Raw genomic sequence first — 26,640 nt, forward strand, 5'->3', positions numbered from 1 at the left:
CACAGAGCCAAGGCCAGTTCACTCCTCTAGGAGGCAGTAGTAAACACACAGCCATATACAGAGGCACATGGTGGGGGTGTGGGGAAAGGGGAGGAGCTGGCAATCAGTACGTAGCTAAAGAAATGACTCTCTAGTGGTGGGATTTCAGAGGCCAGTGGAGGTGTCTTTTCTGGGCTGGGTGTGGTCAAGGGTGAACAAGCTGATTTTGGTCTTGAAAGCCAGCCAGTCCACAGGAATTCTGGGAGACTGTCAGGAAAGAGGCAAACAGCCCCCAGAGAGACAGGGATCTTGTGAAGACTAAGGACCTCACAGGAGCCCGTCCCAGTCTTGCACCACTATCAGCCCCTTCATCCTAACCTTCTGTTTTTTGTCTTTATTATGATACAATCTGAGATTTAAGTTCCTTTTAGTTTTCTTTGTGGTAAAATACACATAACAAAATTTACCATTTTAGCCATTTAAGTGTATAATTCAGTGACATTAGGTACATTTGCAATGCTGTGCAACCATCACCACTACCTCTTTTCTTTTCTTTTGAGATGGTCTCGCTCTGTCACCCAGGCTAGTGTGCAGTGGTGCAATCTTGGCTGACTGCAACCTCTGCCTCCTGTGTTCAAGCAATTCTCGTGCCTCAGCCACCTGAGTAGCTGGGATCACAGGCATGCGCCATCACATCAGCTAATTTTTGTATTTTTAGTAGCGACGGGGTTTTGCCATGTTGGCCGGGGGTCTCGAACTCCAGATCTCAAGCAATCCTCCTGCTTTGGCCTCCCAATGTGCTGGGATCGCAGGCTTAAGCCACCACACCTGGCCTAGTACATTTCTTTATTTGTAAATATGTATATTTTATCACTTTTTTCTTTAAGACTAGCTGATACTTTAGTTACTACAAACAAATAATCAGGCCAGGCATGGTGGCTCATGCCTGTAATCCCAGCACTTTGGGAGGGTGAGACAGGTGGATCACCAGAGGTCAAGAGTTCGAGACCAGCCTGGTCAACATGGCGAAACCCTGTCTCTACTAAAAATACAAAAATTAGCTGGGCGTGGTAGCATGTGCCTGTAATTCCAGCTACTCGGGAGGCTGAGGCAGGAGAATCGCTTGAACCTGAGAGGCAGAGGTTGCAGTGAGCCAAGATCGCACCACTGCACTCCAGCCTGGGTGACAGAGCAAGACTGTCTCAAACAAACAAACAAACACCCAGCTAATCAAAGCTGAGAATTTTCCTGATCATGTGTACAATTTGTCACCTCATAATATACTATATATAATATGGTATTATATAGATTCTAATATATATAATATGGTGTTATATAGATTCTGATATAAATAATATGGTGTTATATAGATTCTGATATATATAATATGGTGTTATATAGATTCTGATATATATAATATGGTGTTATATAGATTCTGATATATATAATATGGTGTTATATAGATTCTGATATATATAATATGGTATATATAGATTCTGACATATATAATATGGTATATATATAGATTCTGACATATATAATATGGTATATATATAGATTCTAACATATATAATACGGTATATATAGATTCTAGTATATATAATATGGTATATATAGATTCTAATATATATAATATGGTATATATAGATTCTAATATATATAATATGGTATATATAGATTCTAATATATAATATAGTATTATATAGATTGTAATACATATAATATGGTATTATATAGATTCTAATATATAATATGGTATTATATAGATTCTAATATATATAATATGGTATTATAGATTCTAATATATATTCTATATAATAGAAAACATAAAAAAGACTAAAGACAAATTTCACCTCTTTTTAAATTTTTTATTTATTTTTATTTTATTGGAGACAGGGTCTCACTCTGTTGCCCAGGCTGGAGTGCAGTCATGCAATCACAGCTCACTGCAGCCTTGACTTCCCTGGGCTCAGGCTATTCTCCTACCTCAGCCTCCCAAGCAGCTGAGACTACAGGTGAATGCCACCATACTCGGCTATTTTTTCTTATTTTTAGGCAGGTCTCAAACTCCTGAGCTTAGGCAATCTGCTTGCCTTGGCCTCCCAAATTGCTGGGATTACAGACAGGAGCCACCATGCTGGGCCAAATTTCACTTCATAAGGTTTGTCAACTTTTCTCTCTCAAAAACATTTTTGTTTTTTTTTTGGAGACAGGGTCTTGCTCTGTTGCCCAGGTTGGAGTGTGGTGGTATGATCATGGCTCACTGTAACCTTGAACTCCTCGGCTCAAGTGATCCTCCCACCTCAGCCTCCTGAGTAGCTGGGACTATAGGTACATAGGTGCCATCATGTCTGGCTAATTTCTCCATTTTTTGTAGAGATGGGGGGGGTGGTTCTCGCTAGGTTGCCTAGGCTGGTCTTGAACTCCTGGCATCAAGTGATACTCCTACCTTGGCCTCCCAGGCACAAGACACCATGCCCCATCTAAAAATTGTATTGTGAAATAAACCTAATACTATTACAAAAGTGCATAAAACTGGTATGTAGAGTTTAACACACAGTTATAAAGGGAACAACCCTGTAAAAATCCTTTGAGTTAAGAAATAGAACACTGAGGCCGGGCGCGGTGGCTCACGCCTGTAATCTCAGCACTTTGGGAGGCCGAGGTGGGTGGATCACTTGAGTTCAGGAGTTTGAGATCAGCCTGGCCAACATGGTGAAACCCTGTCTCTACAAAAATACAAAAATTAGCCAGGTGTGGTGGTGCATGCCTGTAATGCCAGCTACTCAGAAGGCTGAGGCAGGATAATCACTTGAACCTGGCAGGCAGAGGTTGCAGTGAGCCGAGTTAGTACCACTGCACTCCAGCCTGGGCGATAAAGAGAGACTCCATCTTGAAAAAAATAAGAAAAAAGAAAGAAATAGAACAGTGATAGGTTTATTTAACAAATGGAAGCCACTATGGAAGCTTTTTGTGTCAGGCCGGTGGCCCCCAGGCTCTGCTTTATGGGATACTGACGGGAGGAATGTCTGTCCCTGGGCATTCTTCCTGAGACCTAGGGAGTGAGTTCGCTTTCTTCAAATGAGCTAGGACAGGGAGGTGAGGATCATGGCACCCTGCCCCTTTCCCATCATAGGCTCTGGCCTCGCATCTGGCTAATTCTTACAATAATAACTCATGGTTCTCAACTTTGGTAACTATTAACATTTTGGGCCAGATAATTCTTTTTGTTGGGAGTGCTATCCTGTGTGTTGTAGAACGTTTAGCAGTATCCCTGGTCTCTACTAGATACCAGTAGCACCCCCAAGTAGTGACACTAAAAATGTCTCCAGATATTATCAAATGTCTCTGGGGACCAAATTGACCCGTTGAAAATCATTGCATTTGGCCAGGTGCAGTGGCTTATTCCTGTAATCTCAGCACTTTTGGAGGCTGAGGTGGGAGGATTGCTTGAGCTCAGGAGTTCAAGACCAGCCTGGGCAAAGATGGCAAAACCCCATATCTACAAATAATACAAAAATTAGCCAGGTGCGATGGCGCACACCTGTAGTCCCAGCTGCTTGGGAGGTGGAGGTGGGAGAATTGCTTGAGCCCAGCATACGGAGGTTGCTGTGAGCTGCCATCGCACTACTGCACTCCAGCCTGGGTGACGCGGCAAGACCCTGACTCAAAAAAAAAAAAAAAAAGAGAAAAGAAAATCAATGCATTCATAAATATTTATTATGTGCCGTGCATGATATTAACAGCTATACATTGTTACTTAATTCCTTCTTCCTGTTTGTCCCCATTTTGCAGATAAGAAACTGGGATTCAGCAGGATTAAATTATTGAAATTGACACAGCTTTAGTGAATGGCTGAGCTGAAGTATAAACACAGACTTATCAGTCCTCACTTTGTTTTTAACAAACATGTAAAGTTACCTCCCCAGATGTGGAGGGTGAGATATATTTCAGGTCTTGCTTCTCCCCCATAGTCTAAGGCTAGGCATTTCTAAATTTATAATTCCAGGCTTTTTACTAGAGAGTTCCTTTTGATTTTCTTACCAACTGTACTAGTCAGGGTTCTCTAGAGGAACAGAACTAATAGGATAGACACATATATAAAGGGCAGTTTATTAAGTAGTATTAAGTCGCACGATCACAAGGTCCTACAATAGGCCTTCTGCAAGCTGAGAGGCAAGGAAGCCAGTGCGAGTCTCAAAGCTGAAGAACTTGCAGTCCAATGTTCGGGGGCAGGAAACATCCAGCACGGGAGAAAGATGTAGGCTGGGAGGCTAAGCCAGTTTAGCCTTTTCATATTTTTCTGCCTGCTTTATATTCGCTGGCAGCTGATTAGATGGTGCCCACCCAGATTAAGGGTGGGTCTGCCTTTCCCAGCCCATTGACTCAACTGTTTCTCCTTTGGGAACACCCTCACAGACACAACCAGGATCAATACTTTGGATCCTTCAATTCAATCAAGCTGACACTCAGTATTAACCAACACACCGTTTTTATTAGTCATGCTTGAGACTAAATTAAACATTATTGTTCTTTTTTTTTTTTTTTTTTTTTGAGAAGGAGTCTTACTCTGTCACCAGGCTGGAGTGCAGCGGCACAATCTCGGCTCTCTGCAACCTCCATCTCCTTGGTTCAAGCAATTCTCCTGCCTCAGCCTCCTGAGTAGCTGGGATTACAGGACCTTAGATAAACTTACTATCACTTTATAGCAGTAGAGAAAGCACTGAAATTGGCACTGTATTTGTTTTCTATTGCTTCTATAACAAATTACCACAAACTTGGTGACATAAAACAACACAAATTTATTGCTTAAAGTTCTGTAGGTCACAGGCCTGACAAGTGTCTCATTGGGCTAAAATCAAGTTGTCAGCTGGGCTGTGTTCCTTCTGGGGGCCTTACGGAAGAATCTGTTTCCATGCCTTTCCCAGCTTCTAGAAGCCTCCAGATTCCTAGGCTCCTGGGCCCCTTCCTCCATCTTCAAAGCCAGCAAGGGCAGATTGAGGTCTTTTCAAGTCACATCACTCTGACCTCTTCTGCCTCCATTTTCCACTTTTTTTTTTTTTGAGAACGAGTCTCTCTCTGTTGCCCAGGCTGGAGTGCAGTGGCGTGGTATCAGCTCACTGCAACCTCCGCTTCCCGGGTTCCAGCGATTCTCATGCCTAAGCCTCCAGAGTAGCTGGGACTACAGGCACCCACCACCACGCCAGACTAATTTTTTGTATTTTTAGTAGCGACAGGGTTTCACCTTGTTGGCCAGGCTGGTCTTGAACTCTTGACCTCAGGTGATCCACCCACCTTGGCCTCCCAAAGTGCTGGAATTAAGGCCTGAGCCACCGTGCCCAGCCCATTTTCCACTTTTAAGGACCTTATGACAACACTGGGCCCAACCAACTAATCCAGGATAATATCCCTAATTTAATGTCAGCTGATAAGCAACCTTAATTTCATCTGTAACCTCAATTCCCCTTTGCCATGTAACCTAAACTATTCAGTCTCCAGGAATTGGGAAGTGGACATCATTGGCAGGGGGCATTATTCTGCCTGTTATAGGCATACTTGCCCACAAGTCTAAATCGAGAGTTTGCATATAGGAGGTAGAAGGTGTGACAATAATTGGATAAAGGCTTTTCTGGAATGACAAAATTCTCTTCAAATACAGGGAGGCCCTGCGACATGATATCTGGCAAATCACTTGAGTCTTAGTATCCAAATTTCCGCTAAAATGGAAATTACCATCCTTTGCTTGGCATGTTAAATGAAATACTTATGTAAACGGACTTAGATTAGAGGCCTACAAATAGGACTCAAGTTCTTGATGAATCTTGATGAGGAGGGTGGGCGAAGTACTCTAAATGAAAATGAGATAGATTGCGAGATTTCCGGAGAGGAGTGAGTGACAAGCGCCTACCCGTGCATGAAGCTGGAGGTAGAAAATTCCAGCAAAAGGAATTTTCAAGTTTCATTGAAGCTTTTGAATCAAGGTTTGAGAGCCCAGGGTTAAAAAAAAAAGGCAGTGAAGAAGCTCATTAAGACAACCCCCCGCCAGGTAGCAGATAGCACCTGAAATGCAGTGGGAAATTTGTGAGGTCTTCATAGGCAAGGATTAAATTTTACATCTCCACCTTAAGATGTGTCATAGTTGTTCAATTACTTAGTGACTAAAAAAGTGAATTAAAGATGTTGTCAAGATAAAAAGAAAAAAAAAGCCAATGCAGGTTCCACCGAGATTTGAACTCGGATCGCTGGATTCAGAGTCCAGAGTGCTAACCATTACACCATGGAACCAACACGCGTGTGTAGCTGCCTTCAGCTCTCTAATCCTCAGAGAACCCCGCCCCCATCCACAAACCCACCACTCACAGGCGGTACCGCCTGGTTCCAGCGAGCCGCTTCCTGGCAGGGTAGCTCGAGAGATGAGCAAGCGGCCCCTAAGACTATGGTAGCTAGGAGTTCCAGAACTCAGTTTCCCCTTTGAGCCTCCTTTAGCGACTAAAGCTTGAAGCCCCACGCATCTCGACTCTCGCGCACACCTCCCTTGTTGGGCTCAGGGGCGGGGCGCCGCCCCCGGAAGTACTTCCCCTTAAAGGCTGGGGCCTGCCGGAAGTGGCGCAGCGGCAGGGAGGGGCTCTTCACCCAGTCCGGCAGTTGAAGCTCGGCGCTCGGGTTACCCCTGCAGCGACGCCCCCTGGTCCCGCAGATACCACTGCTGCTCCCGCCCTTTCGCTCCTCGGCCGCGCAATGGGCACCCGCGACGACGAGTACGACTACCTCTTTAAAGGTGAGGCCATGGGCTCTCGCACTCTACACAGTCCTCGTTCGGGGACCCGGGCCACTCCCGGTGGACCCTCGTGCCGGCCACCCCTGCACTGGTATAGGCCTCCCTCAGCCCTTCCTTTTTGTGCGGTTCCGTCTCCTACCCAGCTCAGCCTCTTCTCCCCAGCTCAGACAGGGGTCCCCATCACATGCCGCTCTCTGAGCGACCTCTCCATAGGCCTTCGCTGGCCTCAGAGCCCCTCCCTGCGTGTCCTTCCCCTGGCGGACTGCCTTCTCCCACATCGTCGAATTCCTTTCCCCGGGTTCTACGGCCCCGCCGCTCCTCCCACCATCTCTCTTTTCGGGTGTAGCGCCCCCTCCCCCTCGGCGTACACCCTTCCCAGCTCGCGTCCTCTCCCGAAGCCCCTCTGACGGGTTCTTCGCTTCCCTCTTGGCCTTGCCTTCGGTGCAGACTCCCATTACAAGTCTTTTTCTTATCTGCCCTCTTTCCCCCCTCGAGCGAGTGTCTCTTCTGTATCTCCCCTCCACTTGGACGGCCGCCCCTCTAAGCTTCTCCCATCCCGGGTCCAGGACCCCGTAAAATCTGAGCGGGCCAAGGGCCCCCGCCCCCACCTCCGCCCAGCGGTTCTCGCGGTCCTTAACCTTCTCTGACCGCTCCCTCTCCCACTCCCCATTTGGCAACTCTCTCTACCTTCCCTCCCCAAATCGTGTTTAGAGCTCCCTTGTCTCCGTTGCGACCCGGGTGGTGGGAGGGAGGGTAAGAGGGATCGCCCATCACCCACTCGCGCACTTGTCGCAGTGACCCGGCAGGCTGACATTACTTCCCACCTAGCCTTTTCTTTTCTTGCCCTCCCTACTCAGTGGCACCCAACCCGGGATAACTCTTTACTCGGTTCTCGAGATGAGGTTGCGGATGGGTGGTGGCTGTTATCCTTGCCAGACCTGAAGGCCTGGTTCCTGAGCAGGAAAGGTTGTGCGCTGCACAAATACTAGCTTGCTTTATCTCTATGGACTGGTTGCTTCCTGCTGCAACGCTGGGAGGATCCAACAGGAAGGGAAGAGCCCTAGTTAGCCACATACCTTTCCCAAAAGGTTGGGGTGGGAGGAAGTTGTGTGCTCTTTTGGTTACATTAAATATTTATTATAAGATACGGAAACATGTAGTGCCCTTGGACAGAACATATTGGAGGGTCAGGGTTGGTTAGAAAGAATTGCTTATTGGTTGAGTCCGGAAGGAATCCGGTTTTTTTTTTTTAATCAACGAAGATAAAGGGTACATTTTTCAATGAGAAGAGAGTACAGTAGATGCTTTTTTTGTTCAGTGAATGCACTCTCACTCTGATGCTCTTTCTCTGCTCCTGGATTGGGAAGGTAGCCATCAGTAGTGTGCCGAACAAAGATCATTACCACTGAGGAAGAAGCCATTGCTATTAAAGCTTTACTGTGGAGGGTGGAGTTTCAAGAGTGTTAAGCATGGTGACTGTTTCTGTCTTTGCCATTGGGTGCTAAGAATGATTGACTAAACCAAGCAGGAAAGATTTCTTTGCTTTCCCAATACTTTGCAAATCTTGTTATACTAACTAGTCTGCTGTTATACTCTTATCATCTTACTCCTCTGACTCAGAATATTCTACTGTATAGGGTGAATACTTTTGGTATCCACCCTCCCCCTCCATACTGGAAAGTACTTTCAGGGTACTTAGTTCATTTTACAAATACAAAACTGAGGCCTGGATTACAAAAAGTATATGACAGCATACCTTTTGCCGAAGGTATCTGAGATGATGTGAAACTATTTGAATCTCTTGAGACTTCGGGGTTAAAGGTTAGGTTTGTGTTTTGAAATATGGTATAATGGTAGTGTGCTTTTATAAAGGTTGTCTTTGAAGTAATTAATTCAGAACAAGATAGACCGTCAGGGTATTTCTCCTGTTTGGTTTGAACTTGAATGTTGGTTATACAAGGTCCTTTTATTTTTTAACAAAGAATATTAAATATTCTGAATTGGCCTAAAGTATTTTAACTTTTTGATTAGACCATCCTTCTAGCAACAATTGAGAGCACCGAGCTTTGGAATCACGTAGACCTCGGTTTAGATCCTGACTCAGGTCTTATATTTACTTTATGACCTTGGAAAAGTTAACTTTTCTGAGTCTCAGTTCTCTCCTTTATAAAAAGGAAAATACCTGCCTCTTAAGATTGTGAGAATTAAATGAGACTGTTCGTAAAATTTTAACCATGAGGACTCAATAAATGGTAATAATGTGAAAGAAGTTACTGTGGTTTTGTCAGGTTTGTTTTTTTTTTTGGAGACAGGGTCTCGCTCTGTCCCCCAGGCTGGAGTGCAGTGGCACAATCAAGGCTCACTGCAGTCTCGGCCTCCTCAGGCTCAGGTGATCCCCCAACCTCAGCCTCCCTAGCTACTCTCTAGCTCCTAGGAGTAGCTGAGACTACAGGAGCGCGCCACCACGCCTGGCTAGTTTTTTGTTTTTTTGTTTTTTGTTTTTGTAAAGACAGGGTTTTGCCATGTTGCCCAGGCTGGTCTCGCACTCCTGGACTTAAGCAATCCACCTTCCTCAGCCTCCCCAAGTGCTGGGATTATAGGCGTGAGCCACTGTGCCTGGCCTTTGTCAGTTTTTTGAACCTTAAATGTAGGTTCAACTACAAGAGCATTTAAATATTATTAAAGAAACATAAAACTAGGAACTTCGAATGCATTTTATGTTTCCATGGGTTATGGTTTCATTTTGTTGTGCATTTTGCTGTTTAAGATAGGGTGTTAAAAATTCTGCTAAGGAGGATTTCTACTTTTTTTTTTTTTTTTTGAGATGGAATTTCGCTCTTGTTGCCCAGGCTGGAGTGCAATGACGCGATCTCGGCTCGTTGCAACCTCTGCCTCCTGGGTTCAAGCGATTCTCCTGCCTCAGTCTCCCGAGTAGCTGGGATTACAGGCATGGACCATCACACCCGGCTAATTTTGTATTTCTAGTAGAGACGGGGTTTCTCCATGTTGGTCAGGCTGGTCTCGAACTCCTGACCTCAGGTGATCCGCCCGCCTGGGTCTCCCAAAGTGCTGGGATTACCGGCGTGAGCCACCGTGCCTGGCCAGATTTCTACTTTTTTAAAGCTCTTACAGGATATGAGTCACTTTTTCTTTTTTAACTTCAATGCTGATTATTTAGCCAATTTCTTATTTATACAAGTATCCTACTTTAAAGTGAAGCAAGAATGATTTTATTTCGAAATGGCTTTATTGTACAGAGATTTATTCACTGAGATGGACTGCAGCTGTTTCTACTTAGAAGGTTTACCTAGCAAATGCAATAGTTGAGGGAATTGGAGTTAGTTTGTAACTAACCAGTTCAAAATAAAGGGATATTTTGATTAATAGGGGATGGAGTGGTCTAAATAGGAATGTAATGTGGGGCGAGCAGGACAATTATTCTAAATTATGTGTTTGTTCTTGAACAGTAACCTTTATTTAAGCCCAATAGTGAGACTTTTGGTGGGAGGGAATTAGTTTTATTTTATTTAAACTCGACTTTTTATTTTTAAAACTTTAATTCCGTAAGTATTTACAAACAATGTGGTTAAGGCCCTGTGGGACATAAGTAAGCATCAATCATGATTTCTATTTACAAATATTGTGTGGTAGACACCAATCCACAGTTAGATTTTCTGAAAATATCTGGATACATAGTCTATTGTTTAAGACATTTTCTTTTCAATCACATTGGAGGTCAGTAGTAATTAACCATCAGCTGATTGTCAGTAGAAATTATCATAGGAACTTTGCTGTCTTGCATCTTGGTAGTAGTTTTTCTTTCACAAGTTTTGGTTGAGCAACTCAGATTCTGCTGAATCTGGAAAAACTTGTCTAGACTTGAGCCTTATTGTATGCATTATATCTATATCTATATATATATATTTTTTGAGGCAGGGTCTCCCTCTGTTGCCCAGGCTGGAGTGCCATGGCACAGTCATAGCCCACTGCAGCCTCAAATTCCTGTGCTCAAGAAATCCTCCTGCCTCAGCCTCCCAAGTAGCTGCAACTACAAATGTGCTCCACCATGCCTGGCTATTTTTTTTTTTAAGACTATCCCACTTACAGAAATAAAATTTTCTTTTTTGTAGGGATAGGGTCTCCCTACGTTGCCCAGGCTGGTCTCAAACTCCTGGGCTCAAGGGATCCTCCCACCTTGGCCTCTCAGAGTGCTGAGATTACAGGCATGAGCCACTGTGTCCTGCCTTGAACGCATTGTATATTAAAAACTTTTGAGGAGGTTGGACTATGAATATAGTTGAAAGAATAGAAATGTCTCCAAATTTATGAAAACTAGAATGAAAATTACCAGTTATTCTCTCACGTGGTAACTTTTAGGGTTGAGGTACTGTCTTTGATGAATTATATTTTAGTCCAGTAAATTAGTTTGCAAGAGAAAGTATAAAACTAAATGTGGTTGAAGAGGCAGAAATTTTCAATGGATAATTAATATGTATATTCTGCTTTTATGCATTTAGCAGCTTGATATTTAGTATTAGGTGTTTGCAATGATACTCAAATACAGCAGATGTCTAGTTGATAACTTTTTTTTTTTTTTTGAGATGGAGTTTCGCTCTTGTTGTCCAGGCTGGAGTGCAATGGCGCGATTTCGGCTTACTGCATCCTCCGCCTCCTGCTTCAAGCAATTCTCCTGCTTCGGCCTCCTGAGTAGCTGGGACTATGGGCATGTGCCACCACACCTGGCTAATTTTGTGTTTTTAGTAGAGATGAGGTTTCTCCATGTTGGTCAGGCTGGTCTCAAACTCCCGACCTCAGGTGATCCACCCTCCTTGGCCTTCCAAAGTGCTGGGATTACAGGTGTGAGCCACCACGCCCGGCCTAGTTGAGATAACTTTTTAAAACATTCATGAATTTTGAGTTATTTTCAGATTAGAGTGCTTTTTTTTATAGTGTTAACATTAATTGGTTACATTAAGAGAAAAGTTCCCTTGCTATCCTTATGATGGTATAAGGAGTTGAGATTGGTGAGATAATGAACATAATCATTAGTTAAAAGTGGAGGTCAAAAGGGAGGAAACCAAAACTTGAAAGTGCTGGAGTTGGCCAGGCATGGTGGCTCATACCTGTAATCCCAGTACTTGGGGAGGCCAAAGCGAGTGGATCTTTTGAGCCCCGGAGTTTGAGACCCAGCCTGGGCAACATGGCAAAACCCCATCTCTACCGAAAATACAAAAAATTAGCTGAGCGTGTTGGCATGTGCCTGTAGTTCCAGCTACTAGGGAGGCTGAGGTGGGAGGATCCTCTGAGCCTGGGAGGTCTAGGCTGCAGTGGGCTCTGCTTGTGCCGTGGCACTCCAGCCTGGGCGACAGTGAGACCCTGTCTCAAAAAAAGAAAGAAAGAAAGAAAGTGCTGGAAGTTTTTTTTTTGAGACAAGTTCTGGCTCTACTGCCCCGGCCAGAGTACAGTGGTGCACAGTCCAGGCTCACCGCAACCTCTGCCTCCCAGGCTCAAGCCATTCGCCCACCTCAGCCTCCTGAGTGGTTGGGACTACAGGCATGCACCACCGTGCCTGTCTCATTTTTTTGTTTGTCTTTATTCATGTATTTTTTGTGTTTTTTTTGTATTTAATTTTTTTTTTTTTTGTATAAGTGATTCAAAGGCCATTTCCTTAGCAAACATCCAGCCTTTTGTACTAAGAGGCAACAGTGAATGTATCCTATTAATAATAGACTATTAACTGAAACTGAGATTTGACTTCATATCCAGAATGGTGGACCTTGGAAACTAATATATCAACTAACCATCCTATAAAGTTGAAAGTGCATTGCTTTTGTACATCACTTTAATAACTTTGACATTTTCTTCTGATATCAAAGCATGTATGTGTTTGCCACAGCACCTTTGACACCCTCTAGTTGACTCTCTAGTTAGAAATAACCATTCTTTGTGCTGCATTGGATTCACTGCCTCCTGAATGATTTCTTGCTGAATCAGCTGACTGAGAAAGCCAGAAAGATATGCATTTGATAATGTACTCTGTCCAAGACTGTCCAGAGGCCAGCTTATATCCACTCCTGTGGCAAGGAGGGAATGTATAATGGACTCTCTTTGCCCTCTGACCAGAATGCAGTGAGCTCTCAGTTTTTACCGTTCTTTCCACTCGTACCACCAAATCCCAGTCTCTTTAGTAAGGAATGGTCTTACTCCTTGGCCTTATTTTTGTATGTTTGATTTTCTAGTCCTGGTGTCTAAATCAATTAGCTAGTTTAGATAAGAAGAAGTCTTAGTAGTCAAAAGTAGGAACGAATGTAATGTTTCCTGAAATGCTGATACCAATTTTTACAAAGGAAAAAATATCTAGCTCAGATTCTATAAACGTGTGAACTCATTTTGAACTTTAAATTCAGATAGAAAATGTCTTAAAACAACTTAACTGCCTGTTTCTCCATTGTTTTTGAAATTCTTAAGCGTAATACCACTTCGAGTGAAAAAGAATCTCCATGTATCTAGTTAGTAAATAAACTGCTGCCTGTAGAAATCACAGGAAGCAAATTCATCTAATCAAGACCTATTTTCAAAAAAATCATGGAGTCATAAGTGAAAGTATATGCCCTCCTTGCTTTGTTGTATTTTATTTTATTTATTTTTTTAAGACAGAGTCTCAGTGTGTCGCCCAGGCTGGAGTGCAGTGACACAGTCTCGGCCCACTGCAACCCCTGCTTCCTGGGTTCAAGCTATTCTCATGCCTCAGGCCCACAAGTAGTTGGGATTACATGCGCCCACCACCACACCTGGCTAATTTTTGTATTTTTATAGAGATGGGGTTTTCACCATGTTGGCCAGGCTAGTCTCGAACTCTTGGCGTCAAGCAATCCGCCCACCTTGGCCTTCCAAAATGCTGGGATTACAGGTGTGAGCCACCACACCCGGCACTTGCTTTGGTTTTGACTCACAGTATGTCAGAATTATTAGTTTCCTAGTACCCCCTGTTTATCTTTAGTGGCTTGGGTTTTTTTGGCAGAGGGGTCTCTAACTTTGAACCAATCTGATAAATGCAACTATTAAAGGTCATTTTAGTTTCTGTGATCTGTATGGTGATGTTTATAAACCCTATGCCTCATATGTTAAATGTTTTTCATTTTGCCTAGGTCTCAGTCCTGAGGTCACACCCAGTCTTTGATGAAACGAAGTATATTCATTTTGTCCTTCCCTACCCACTAACAGCCTTTGTTGTTTTCATTTCTGATACATTACATTTTAATATCATAAATTATTCATTTAGTTTAGGATTTATCTTTGAAGTTGTTATCTTCTAAAGTAGTAAGATTGGCATAGCATTGATGGTAATTAATGCCTGTCATCAATGCCAAGGGCATCTGTGATTAAAACTGCATGTTTAAGACAGGGTACCGTATCTGTGCTAAGCAGATGATATGTGGAAGTCATGCAGGTAGAAACAGGTTGAAAAGAATAAATCAGTTTTATTGATTGGTAACTGGTCAAGAACATGCTGTTCAACCCCCTACCCCCATTCCTTTTTAAAAGTCATATACCTTATTTTTCTTGCTTTATTTACTCTGAAGCCAAACTTCATTCTGTTGAAAGCATAGTGGTGTTCTGAATATGTTTGCCTCATTCATCTGACATTAAATTCTTTGTCTTTCCAGTTGTCCTTATTGGAGATTCTGGTGTTGGAAAGAGTAATCTCCTGTCTCGATTTACTCGAAATGAGTTTAATCTGGAAAGCAAGAGCACCATTGGAGTAGAGTTTGCAACAAGAAGCATCCAGGTTGATGGAAAAACAATAAAGGCACAGATATGGGACACAGCAGGGCAAGAGCGATACCGAGCTATAACATCAGCGTAAGTCTCGTGGTTTTTAAGTTCTGTGAAATGGGTTGCCATCGAGTGAATTAGCTGACTTTTGGTATTGGAAAAAGAACTGTTGTTTTTTTCTTTTAAGAATTCTAGTATTAGGAATCCTTAGAAATTTATTTATAAGTATGTTTTTAAAACTCATGATCCATATTTTGAGTTCTTCCTGGTGTTTGCTTCCATCTTGTGGTTTTCTGATACTAAATATGTTTCTGTTTTCAGATATTATCGTGGAGCTGTAGGTGCCTTATTGGTTTATGACATTGCTAAACATCTCACATATGAAAATGTAGAGCGATGGCTGAAAGAACTGAGAGATCATGCTGATAGTAACATTGTTATCATGCTTGTGGGCAATAAGAGTGATCTACGTCATCTCAGGGCAGTTCCTACAGATGAAGCAAGAGCTTTTGCAGGTTAGTGATACGAATTCCATGATATTTCTTACCATTGTGTCTTGTGGTTTTGATACCTTTCCAATGAGAGTAATAGGTTATAATAGTTTCAGAAAGGTAAACATGAATGCTTAGCAAGAATTGTTTTGAAAGTTTGTGATGACTGTATAGCTTTTTTGCTTTGAGTCATTAAAACACGAATATTTTGCTGCCAAAAAATGAATATAAACATTGTATATTCTGTCTCTTTTTCTGTTATGTTTCTGTGTTTACAAAGGCTGCTGTACGTGAGCTCTATGTGAGTGAAAGGCAGAGGCTCAGGGAGTGTCAGGGACCAACAGGGATGCAGCTGCTTAGGAGCTATAACTTTTTGGCTTCATAAAGAATTCACATGTCTCTTGCCCCTGTTCTGGTAGGGATGGCATGCCAGAAGACAACATTGTGCATTGTGGCTAGTTAAAGTCTTGCGGCCAGGCGTGGTGGCTCATGCCTGTAATCCCAGCACTTTGGGAGGCTGAGGCGAGTGGATCATGAGGTCAGGAGATTGAGACCATCTTGGTTAACGTGGTGAAACCCCATCTCTACTAAAAATACAAAAAAGCCGGGCGCGGTGGCGGGCGCCTGTAGTCCCAGCTACTTGGGAGGCTGAGGCAGGAGAATGGCGTGAACCTGGGAGCGGAGCTTGCAGTGAGCCGAGATAGCGCCACTGCAGTCCGGCCTGGGCGAAAGAGCGAGACTCCGTCTCAAAAAAACAAAACAAAACAAACAAAAAAAGAGAGAAAGTCTTGCCTTTGCACTAATGCTTATGCTATGAATAACTTTCTGTAACAGTTTTTTAAATTTCCCATGCAAGAATAGCTTTATTGTAAATAATATGGCTACAACATACTGAATACTATAGCCAATGTAGTTGATGGAGAGGATAGCAAGAGATGGAAATAACTGGGCACTTGATACATTTTTACCACATTTTAAGTGGTGTCATTCATTACTGGTGAGTAGTACTTAGATGTAACAAGTATTTATTTTAATTAAGGAGCCAATTGACAATTTCTCACTTTTTTTTTTTTTTTGGGAGCCAGGATCTCACTCCGTCACCCAGTCTGAAGTGGAGTGGCACAGTCAAGGCTCACTGCAGCCTCGACCTCCTGGGCTCAAGTGATCTTCCACCTCAGCCTCCTAAGTAGCTGGGACTGCTGGTGTGTGCCACCATGCTCAGCTAATTTTTTGTATTTTTTATATAGAGAGAGGCAAAACCTCTCTCCGGTGTTTTGCCATGTTGCCCAGGCTGGTCTTGAACTCCTGGGCTCAAGCAATCCGCCTGCCTTGGCCTGCCAAAGTCCTGGGATTACAGGAGTGAGCCACCATGCCCAGCTCTCTCGCTATTATTTTTAATCTATTAAAGTGTAAATATTAAAGTGTAAGTAGGGTCGGGCATGGTGGCTTATGCCTGTAATCTCAGCATTTTGGGAGACTGAGGCAGGAGAAACTCTTGAGGCCAGGAGTTCAAGACCAGGCTGGGCAACATAGTGAGACCTGCATCTCTACTTATATAAAGAAGTAAATAAAGTAAGTAAATAAATAAAGTGTAAACAGAATGGTGCCCTTACTGTCCCAGAAGCTGAGGAGGTCTTAAGTTTTAAAAAGTTCTGTTATTTTTCCTTTTGAGGGCTTGAGTATATCCTATTCCTTGTTTTAAAACTTGACAAGACTGAACTTTTGTGTCTCCCCTCAGAAAAGAATGGTTTGTCATTCATTGAGACTTCGGCCCTAGACTCTACAAATGTAGAAGCTGCTTTTCAGACAATTTTAACAGGTAAGACTTGTATTTTCAGATTACACCAGTAGGACTAGAAGTCTTAGGAAGGTAATTTAAACAAACTAATCAGTAACTAAACTATATATCAGCCAAGAGTGACTATCATTTGAGAGCTACTCTAGCAAAAGCTGTTTAGAGTGCAAAATTAACTACAACCCTTGCTCACTGAGCTTCAGTTGTCCTAATTCATCTGATTTATAGTGGGAAAAATACTTTGAAAATAATTCATTCACTTCCATTATTACTTCAGTCCAGGTATTCCATTCTTCATGGTCACAAAGTAATGTTTAAATGTACTTTTATAAGGTAAATATTGAGATCCCAGCTATAGAAAGATATAAATGCCCTTTTTTAAATTTAGTAAAGGAAAAGCTAGGGAAAAAACATTTTTAAAAATTATAGCGACAAAATAAAATTCTCCCATGATACAGAAGAAGGGTATCACTTGCGTATTCTATATTGTATCATGGGAGATAATTGGTAGATAAAATCAGCTAATGATTGCATATAGAAAAGTTTTAAAAAGTAGTTGGAAAGAGGTGGAGTTCATGCTGTTTTGGAATGTGAATGACCAGGTCAGCCTCTGAGATAAGAAGTGTTCACTCATATTTATCCTGAAACTATTAGAATAACCAGATTTAATAGTAAGATTAGTCTTAATCTTCTAATGAGTACTTTGATGGGTTGTTTTTAAATACTTTTAAATTGTATGTTACTTTTAAGAACTCATGATTTAAAATGTGGTCTTAATATATAGTATAGTTTTACGTGGCATTGTTCTAAAAAGTCTATACAGAGATATGATTGAGTTTACAATTATTATGTAACAAGTTTTGATTTATTGTTTGTATGCAGCCCCTGTATTAGAGATTAACAGATTTTAACTTTAACACGTTATCTTCTTTTACTGTAAAAATGTAAGCGTAAAGTCAAGGAGTTAAGATTTGGAAGCCTGACTTGGGTTCTAGTCCTGGCTCCTCCACTTACTATTAGTTGTACAATCTTAGGCAAGTTACCTAATCCTTTTAGGCCTTAATTTCTCCATCTATAAAATTCATATATATTTTGAGGAGTTTTGTTATTTCCTTTTTGAGAGAAGGCTTATATTTATAAAATCTTGTGATAGGATTTGACTTGACTTTTGTGACCTGAAGGTTTTTTGTCTCAGTAACCCTTAGCAAAGAATGGTCTGTCACTGCCCTAGACTTCAAAAATGAGTACCTGTAAAGTACCCATTTTGAATACTGTAAATTACTTATCTATCCCTGGTATATAGAGAACAGTTGGCAAATTAGTAGCTGAACAGCAATTAAGGCATGAGAAAATTGGAGATTTATGTACCTATTTTATTATAATTGTTTTCTGTTATCAGAATAATAGTGCTGGGGTTGGATAAGCAGTCTTTGGAACACAGTAGCTTTCCTTTAGAATGTTCTCTGTCAAAGTTTCACTGCAGATTGTTTTAAGCAAGCAAGATTTGATTAAATATGTAGTATGTCTGCAAGTCCTTGTTTTCTTTATAGCCATTTGTGTACATTTTATTAAGTCAACATGTAGAGTACCAGATTGAGACCCAGGAGTTCTAGGGCATTACATTTTTATCACTTTGCTTCTAGTCCCAGTTTAACTAAAGTCACTGAACCTCCCTGCTCCTCAGAGTCATAGTCTTAAAACATGTGAATTAAATTACATTAAAGATGTGTGAGCATTTTAAGGCCTCAGAAAGTCTCATCTCAAAAAGCTTTTTAGGCAGTCCTCATTGTTGGAATATTTTTTATGTTCCATCAAATCTCCTCTGCTGTAATTCTGGCCCATTTATTCTGATATTAAGTGAAGATGAGCCCAAGTCTTCCATCTGCAGTTAACTATTTTATGCATCATTTTGTAACATTGAGCTTCTGATCCACTCAAACATGAACTAGTCGGTACTTAAAATTGAGCCCTTTTGTCTTTAAAGATGAGAGCTGGGCATGTTGATGCACGCCTGTAATCCCAGCATTTTGGGAGGCTGAGGCAGGCGGATCGCTTGAGCTCAAACATCCTAACACCTGTAGAACAACACAGATGTCTGCTGCCACATGCAGTGATCTCAAAAGTTCAAGACCAGCCTGGGCAACATGGTAAAACGCTGTCTCTAAAAAAAAAAAAAAAAAACCACAAAAAAATTAGCCAGGCATGGTAGTGTGTGCGCCTGTAGTCCCAGCTGAGGTGGGAGGATTGCTTGAGCCTGGGAGGTTTAGGCTGCAATGAGCCGAGATCATGCCACTGCACTCCAGCCTTGGGGGCAGAGTGAGATCCTGTCTCAAAAAGAAAAAAAAAGATGAACATATGGTTGCTTTTCTTAAAATTCACTCTAGATTGAACTTTTGTTACAGCTTAATTGTTGCTTGAAAGCAAAGAAGACTTTAGTTTCACTTGCTACCACTTTTCCTTTCTATATTCACTATTTCCTCAGCTTCCTGCATAAATCTCACTGTTGGTCTGTAGGATCAGAGATCACTGCATGTGGCAGCAGACATCTGTGTTGTTCTGCAGGTGTTAGGATGTTTGTTCTAAACTTTCTTCCTCCTGTGTGCCAGTGGAAGTGTGAATGCATAGAGAAAACAGTAAAGAGAACAGACACTTTATTGCAGTTGATTCTACCTTAAATGTTAACAGTCTTAAGGGAGTATTTACGTTGTGTTTTGATATTGCTGAAAGAAAAAATAGCTTTAAAACTTCTAAAAATTGAGATGGAGCCCAGTCTGGTCTTGAATTCCTGAGCTCAAGCCATCTGCTTGCCTTGGCCTCCCAAAGTGCTGGGATTATAGGCATGAGCCACCATGCCTGGCCAAAAATTTTAAGTTGTAAAATTATATATCAGAAAATTTACATTGTTACTTCAGAGTTAATTGTGTTGTTGGTTTCAGAATAGACCCATGGCATTCTTGACACCCATGAATTTGAAAGTGACTCCATGAGATGATTTTGCTGATGGTATTTTTTTAGAGGTAGTTTACTAGTATGAGAGTGAGACTGGTAGATTGCTCCGCCTCTGAATTTCAGTGCAGCTTTGTGTTTTCTCAGGTTCACTAAAGGATGTTTTTAATAATACCTTTTACTTTTTTATTTTAACTTTGCATTTTGACAATTTCAAATTTAAAGAGGTTGAAATAATAGTAAAAAGAATTTGCAAATATCCTTCACCCGTATTCCTCAGATGTTAATATTTTACCACATCTGCTTTGTCCTTTTCTTTCTCTTCGCTCTAAATATAAACATATTTTTTCGGCACCATGTGAGATTAAGTGGCAGACATGATGACCCTCATCCTTGAGTACTTTTCAGTGTATATTTTGTAAAAACAAGGATATTCTCTTTTATAGCCACAGTATAATTATCAAAATCAGAGAGTTAGATAATAGTGCCACATCAGTGTTTAATTACAGACCTTATTCAGATTTTGCCAGTTGTTCCAATAATACCCTTATTAGCCAAAGAAAGTCCAAGATCAGGTCATGCGTTTCATTCAGCAGTCATATCTCTTTAGTCTCCTCTAATCTCGAACAGTTCCTCAATCTTTTGTTTATTGACCTTGACATTTTCGAAGGGTACAGTCCAGTTATTTTGTTATGTACCTCATTTTGGGCTTTTCTGATTTCTTTCCTCATGATTAAACTCAAGTTATACACTTTTGGCAGGAACACCACAGAAGTGTTCTCAGTGCATCATATCAGCAGGTTGTGATAATTGGATGTCCTATTAATTACTAGTGATGTTAACTTTGACCACTTGGTTAAGGTGATGTCTGCTAGGTTTCTCCATGTAATTAATATGTCCAGGTTATCTTTTTAGCATGAAGACTAAATTCTTTTTTTTTTCCCCCTGAGTCTTGCTCTGTCAGGCAAGACTCTGCCTCCTAGGTTTAAGCAATTCTCGTGTCTCAGCCTCCCGGGTAGCTGGGATCATAGGCCTGAGCCACCATGCCCTCTAATTTTGTATTTTAAGTAGAGACAGGTTTTACCATGTTGGCCAGGCTGGTCTCTAACTCCTGGCCTCACGTGATTCGCCTGGCCTCCTAAAGTGCTGAGATTACAGGTGTGAGCCACCGCCCCTGGCCTTATTCTACTTTTGGTATGTCAGAAAATTTCCATAAAAAAAAAAGTTAAAGAGAGATGTATTAACTGAATTACTGCATTTTCCAAAATTAAGAACTAATTTCTTAGAAGTTGAAAAACAGTGAGCTGTAGTCAACTGAATATGTAAACTAACAAAAACAGACAGCAAGTATATCTTTTCTTAGATTCTTTTGTGGGGGAAGGGGAGTGGCTAAAATTTATGTCTGAGAAGGTTGACAGTGGTTCAAATGTGAAGAGGCATTAAGGAAAGACAACCAGGATTCAATAAAGACAGGCTACTAAAATTAAAATTTAAAAAAAAAAAGAATATGGAATCTTTATTTAGATTTTGTTTCAATGAAAAAGGATGGGATGGGAGGGTGCCAAGGCTAAAGAAAAGGATTTACCCTTCAGTCATTCAATCAGATGAGTGGCTAAGGAATAAAGATAATTAACTTGCATCTTTAAGCTTTCCCTCTAGTCTCAAACTGGGAGGCTCTTCTTTTTCAAGTGTAAATTATGTGTGTAAATTAAGATGAAATATGTAACCCACTGTAAGTTTTAACTTCTTTGTAAATTGTTTTGAAGATTAAATTAGGGGAACCAAAACAAAAAAAAGTTCTTACATAAAAAACAAATATATGTAAAACTGGAAGAGAGGGAAAGGCAGACTTCTCAAAGAACATAGAGAAGTAAATAATTAAAGAGATCTCATTACAGAGCAAGAAATTTGAGCAGTGTTGGTGTGTACAAGTACAGCATACTGTTTTTTAGAAATAGATTACTGCTGCACTTACTCCAGTTACCAAAAAGGATGTCTGCTAATAAAAATGCCACCAAAGCAATAGTGATTGGCTTTAAGAGGTTCCACAAGTAATTTACATACTTAAGTCTCTTGTGGCTGGGTGTGTCATTAAAAAAAAACAACAACAAAAAACCAAACCAAAAACCTGATAAGAAAGTAGGAAGCAGGTAACTTCTAGCTGTCTGATTAGAGAAGGTTATTTCATTGGGAGTTTTGTGGGGGTGGGGGGTGTAGGAACTTGCTAAACTAGATCTATTTCCTTCTTTCAAAGGCATGTTCTCCTTTAGAACCAAATGAATATACCAATTCCTATGCAGTCGCCCCCACCGGTTTTTTTTTTTTTTTTTTTTTTGGAGACAGGGTCTCACACTGTCCCCAGGCTGGAGTGCAGTGGTGCAATCTCAACCTCACTGCTCACTGAGTGAGACTCTGTCTCAAAAAAAAAATAGGCATTCTCCTACATAATCACAATACCATATGTCGTATCCAAGAAATTTAACATTTATACAGTTTTTTTTTTTTTTTTTTTTTTTTTTTTTGAGACAGTGTGCTCTGTTGCCCAGGCTGGAGTGCAGTGGTGCTATCTCACTGCAACCTCCCCTCCCGGGACAAGCGATTCTCCTGCCTCAGCTTCCCAAGTAGCTGAGACTACAGGCGGGTGCCACCCCACCTGGCTAATTTTTTTTTGTATTTTTAGTAGAGACGGGGTTTCACCATGTTTGCCAAGATGGTCTTGGTCTCCTGACCTCGTGATCCGCCCGCCTTGGACTCCTAAAGTGCTGGGATTACAGGCGTGAGCCACCTCGCTTGGCCCATTTATACAGTTTTTAATGTGCAATCCATATTCATATTTCTTCAGTATACTAATAATGTCCTTTGTAGATTTGTTTTTTAATTAAAAAATTCAAGATCCATTTAAAGATCACATGTATAGGAGCCAAGGGAAGTGTCCCTATTGCCCTCTGAAGGTTTGCTGAAAGCTATCTGATATAGCTTTGGACCTTTCACGAGGTCCAAACGATAGGTAGAAGTTAGGAAGAAAAAGAATCCTGCTTTATCATTTTTATATCATTTAGATTTCTCTTGTAGGAGATCTAAATAGAAACCTCTGAAAGTTTGCTGGAAAATCAACTCACAAAAGGCATTTTAATTGGAGAAAAGGCATACGAAATTTATTAACATGTACACTGTACACTGGTTTTCTCTGGGGAGAACCAGAGAGATGACCCACCTCCCAGTGGCATTCAGAGGCTTATGCCATTCTGGCAAAACAGGTTATGGGAAGGAGGAGAAAAGGAATTCTGTTGAGGGGATTATTGGGGAGGATGAATGGATCAGTGGACAGAAATTAATTGGTACATTATCTCATGAAAGAGTCTGTTTAAGTGTGGTTACATTCTTGGTCTTACAGGGAGGGGAAGAAAAAACAATTGTCCCTTTTGGTGGGTCTGGATCTCAGGCAGATGAAGGAACTTCAGCTTCATCCTGTGCCAGGGAGAGAGGATGAGGGGGAGAAGGTCAGAGAGACCTTGAGGCTTCTTTAGTTCAGCATATCAAAGCGCCATTTTGGAGTATGGGTTTCTGAGCCTTAACAGATGGAATTGTTTTGTATCTGGGGTGTTGAATAGAGTAGCCACAGGTTACTATTGAGCACTTGAAATGTGGCTAGTTAGATGAGGAATTGGATTTTAAATTTTATTTAATTAAAATAGATGGCTACTCTGTTGGATAGCATAAATTTAGAACATTTATCCCCATCTCAGTCTGGATTTATCTCATTATTTCCTCATGATTAAATTAGTTTTAAATATTTTTGTCAGGAATACATGGTGTCCTTTATAGGAATACATTGTGTCTTTCCTAGTACATCGTATTAGGAGGCTAATTGTGTTAATTTGACACATTTTTAGAATTATCTTGCTTTTTGAGAGTAGTGTTTTTGGAGGGACAACTGGGAGAGTAAACAAAAATAAGGTACATTCTCTGTTCTTAAGGACTTTATAATCTAGTCAGAGGGAACAACTTTTAGGCAGTGCAGTATAAGACCAAACGTGTTACATACAGATACTTATTGTGGAGGAATTTAGTGACATTCATGCGGTTATTTATTTGTCACAACACATGTTATATGTTGCAGTACAGCAGTAAGACAGACACAGTTTTGATCCTTACAGAGTTTAACACTTAGTAAAAGAGGCAGACACTAAATTATTTTTGATAAGTGTCATGAAATAAAAATAGAGTTTACATATAACACCTTAAGTTGCCTATTTTGTATCATTCTTTAATTACAATTTAAGTTTTGTTCAGGAGGTCACTGATAAACACATTATCTTTTTTTCCCTTCCAAGAATCGTTTGGGATTTTAGCATGTTTGTTAAGATGTACTCTGCTGAATGCGTCTGATAGTGCAAATTTATTTATTTTTTGTGTGGTACAATGTCATTGTGTGTAGGCAATTTTTGTTTGTTTGTTTTTTGGGGTAAAGGTAGACTGAAAATACTCTTATGGTTTACTTTGAATCTAAGTCCATAAACTATGTAATGCTATTGGCTTACCTCTTTTTTTTTTTTTTGAGACCGAGTCTTGCTCTGTTGTCTAGGCTGGAGTGCAGTGGCACGATCTCATCTCACGACAACCTCCGCCTCCCGGGTTCAAGTGATTCTCCTGCCTCAGCCTCCCGAGTAGCTGGGATTACAGGCACCCACCATCATGCCTGGCTAATTTTTGTATTTTTGTAGAGACAGGGTTTCACCATGTTGGTCAGGCTGGTCTTGAACTTCTGACCTCAGGTGATCTGCCTGACCTGGTTTACCTCTTTAAACAAAGATTTATTTGACTGGTGAACCTTTCCCTCTGACATGGAAAAACCTTTGTTTCTTTTCTTACCCCAAGGGCAATTGTTAAAATAAAGGGTTGAATCTAATCAGTGGCTGTTTGAAAATAAAACTTTAAATTTATGTATTCTCTGTTCAGTTTCCTTAGGGTCTTTGATGCAAATATATCTCCTACCTTTATGTATCTTTTATCCTAACTATGATAGGTTTATTCACACTAAGTATTGTGGTTTCTTTTTTCCTTCAGAGATTTACCGCATTGTTTCTCAGAAGCAAATGTCAGACAGACGCGAAAATGACATGTCTCCAAGCAACAATGTGGTTCCTATTCATGTTCCACCAACCACTGAAAACAAGCCAAAGGTGCAGTGCTGTCAGAACATCTAAGGCATTTCTCTTCTCCCCTAGAAGGCTGTGTATAGTCCATTTCCCAGGTCTGAGATTTAAATATATTTGTAATTCTTGTGTCACTTTTGTGTTTTATTACTTCATACTTATGAATTTTTCCATGTCCTAAGTCTTTTGATTTTAGCTTTATAAAATCATCCACTTGTCCCGAATGACTGCAGCTTTTTTTCATGCTATGGCTTCTCTAGCCTTAGTTTAATAAACTGAATGTTTGGATTCCTCAATTATGGTTTACTTTTCATCATGGAAGCCTGTCACTGTATGTAGGACATAATAGAACTTGATCACTTGAAGCTCAGACCTATTGGTCTTGATCAAATCAAACTGAAGAAGACCTTAGAAATAAGCTACCATTTTGCCACAGAGCAGCTTATAGGTAATACACTCTTCTCTCAGTGCAGTGTACATTTCCACAAATCTAAGAATTGCCCTATAAACATAGCAGGATTTTGAGAGCTTGAAAATTTTCCATTATTCTGGACATGAATTTCTAAAATGCCTTAATAGGTTTATGTAGTTGAGTAAATTTTGTTTTTTAATTTTTGTAAGCATCAAAGTTGATTAGAGAGGGGGGCACTTTTTCTGGAGAATTCTCTTAGTAAACACAAAAGATTGTTACGGTTTCATTAGTAGTATGGTTGTGGGGCCATAAGTTAAACAGTGCTGCCTGGTAGGCTGGGAACTGAAGAGACTTGTGGTATTCCATCTCGGGTGCCTCTGTTGCAATGATCAGGCAGCCCAAAAGATTTAAATGATCTATAATAATTTCCAAGCAGTAGATTATGTGGCATTTTATTGCTCAGGCAATAATTGGTTTAATGCTGGTAGTGTCAAATTTTGAAGTGTTAATTTTGTCTTAGAACCTTTCAGTAAGTGAAATACAACCTAGTTTTATCACCATATCCACCAGCAGGCATGGATAATTATTTTAACAATGCTAATATTTGAGTTTTGCAGTATATTATGGAATATAGTCCAGTTAAATCTTTGGTTTCAGTATGTCTGAAGAGTACAGTGAGAGGTTAATTTCTGCTCAAGTGGTACCACTTAAAGGCATGTATTCTTTTAGTATGTAAAATGAAATAGTACCTTGAGTTTAAATAGAATGCATTTAGGCATTGTAGAGATCTGAAATAGTTTTCTTCCACTACATTGTTGAAATCAGTGAAGCAATTAGTTTCTCATTCAGAAATATGCACACTAATATTTAGTTTTGCTTTCTCGTGGATAATATTAAGCACTTACTCTGCAGTTTCCTGGAAGTTGTGTCAACTGCGGTGATACTATTCAGGATGGTGGGAAATCCCCAAAAATATGTATGTGTGAGCTTGCTTAGATTACTATATTTCATAGTTAATCTTTTGTCTCTTGCGGTGCTCATGATGTGTGGGGCACACGGAAGGCATTGCTGTAGTCAGTCATTTTGGTTTTCTTCTATAGCCATTTTATTATTTTAGTGTATTGGTTATGAAGATAATATTATCTATTTGTAAATTGCTACTTTGTATTTTATGCATGCTCTGTAATTTGATTTTTTTTTTTAGTTATTGATTTGGATTATATTCACATTCTAATAAACAGTTATAGGGGGATTATTTCTTATGCTGTCAGATTACATTTTTCCTTTGAGTGCTTTGGGTGCAGCCG

General features: G+C 40.6%; 1 protein-coding gene and 1 non-coding gene across 2 annotated transcripts; one reads left to right on the plus strand and one right to left on the minus strand.

Annotated features, from left to right (window-relative positions):
- Positions 1–4,278: 4,278 nt before the first annotated feature.
- Positions 4,279–26,588, plus strand: RAB11A (RAB11A, member RAS oncogene family). The gene is made up of 5 exons (XM_004056361.4): positions 4,279–6,757; positions 14,425–14,620; positions 14,855–15,048; positions 16,763–16,843; positions 24,833–26,588. The coding sequence occupies exons 1-5, from the start codon at positions 6,718–6,720 to the stop codon at positions 24,970–24,972; spliced, it is 651 nt and encodes a 216-aa protein (XP_004056409.1). The 5' UTR covers positions 4,279–6,717; the 3' UTR covers positions 24,973–26,588.
- TRNAQ-CUG (transfer RNA glutamine (anticodon CUG)) lies at positions 6,193–6,264 on the minus strand. Its single transcript has one exon. It is a non-coding gene; the product is annotated as a tRNA-Gln (tRNA).
- Positions 26,589–26,640: the final 52 nt, after the last annotated feature.

Source organism: Gorilla gorilla, chromosome 16 (genome assembly GCF_029281585.2).
Source record: "Gorilla gorilla gorilla isolate KB3781 chromosome 16, NHGRI_mGorGor1-v2.1_pri, whole genome shotgun sequence".
Lineage (NCBI taxonomy): Eukaryota > Metazoa > Chordata > Mammalia > Primates > Hominidae > Gorilla > Gorilla gorilla.

Excerpts from the sequence above, each read along its gene's own strand:
- RAB11A (XM_004056361.4), top strand. The coding sequence starts at position 6,718 with ATGGGCACCCGCGACGACGAGTACGACTACCTCTTTAAAG. Across the intron at positions 14,621-14,854 it reads TACCGAGCTATAACATCAGC|ATATTATCGTGGAGCTGTAG; the intron begins GTAAGTCTCGTG and ends TTCTGTTTTCAG. Across the intron at positions 15,049-16,762 it reads TGAAGCAAGAGCTTTTGCAG|AAAAGAATGGTTTGTCATTC; the intron begins GTTAGTGATACG and ends GTCTCCCCTCAG.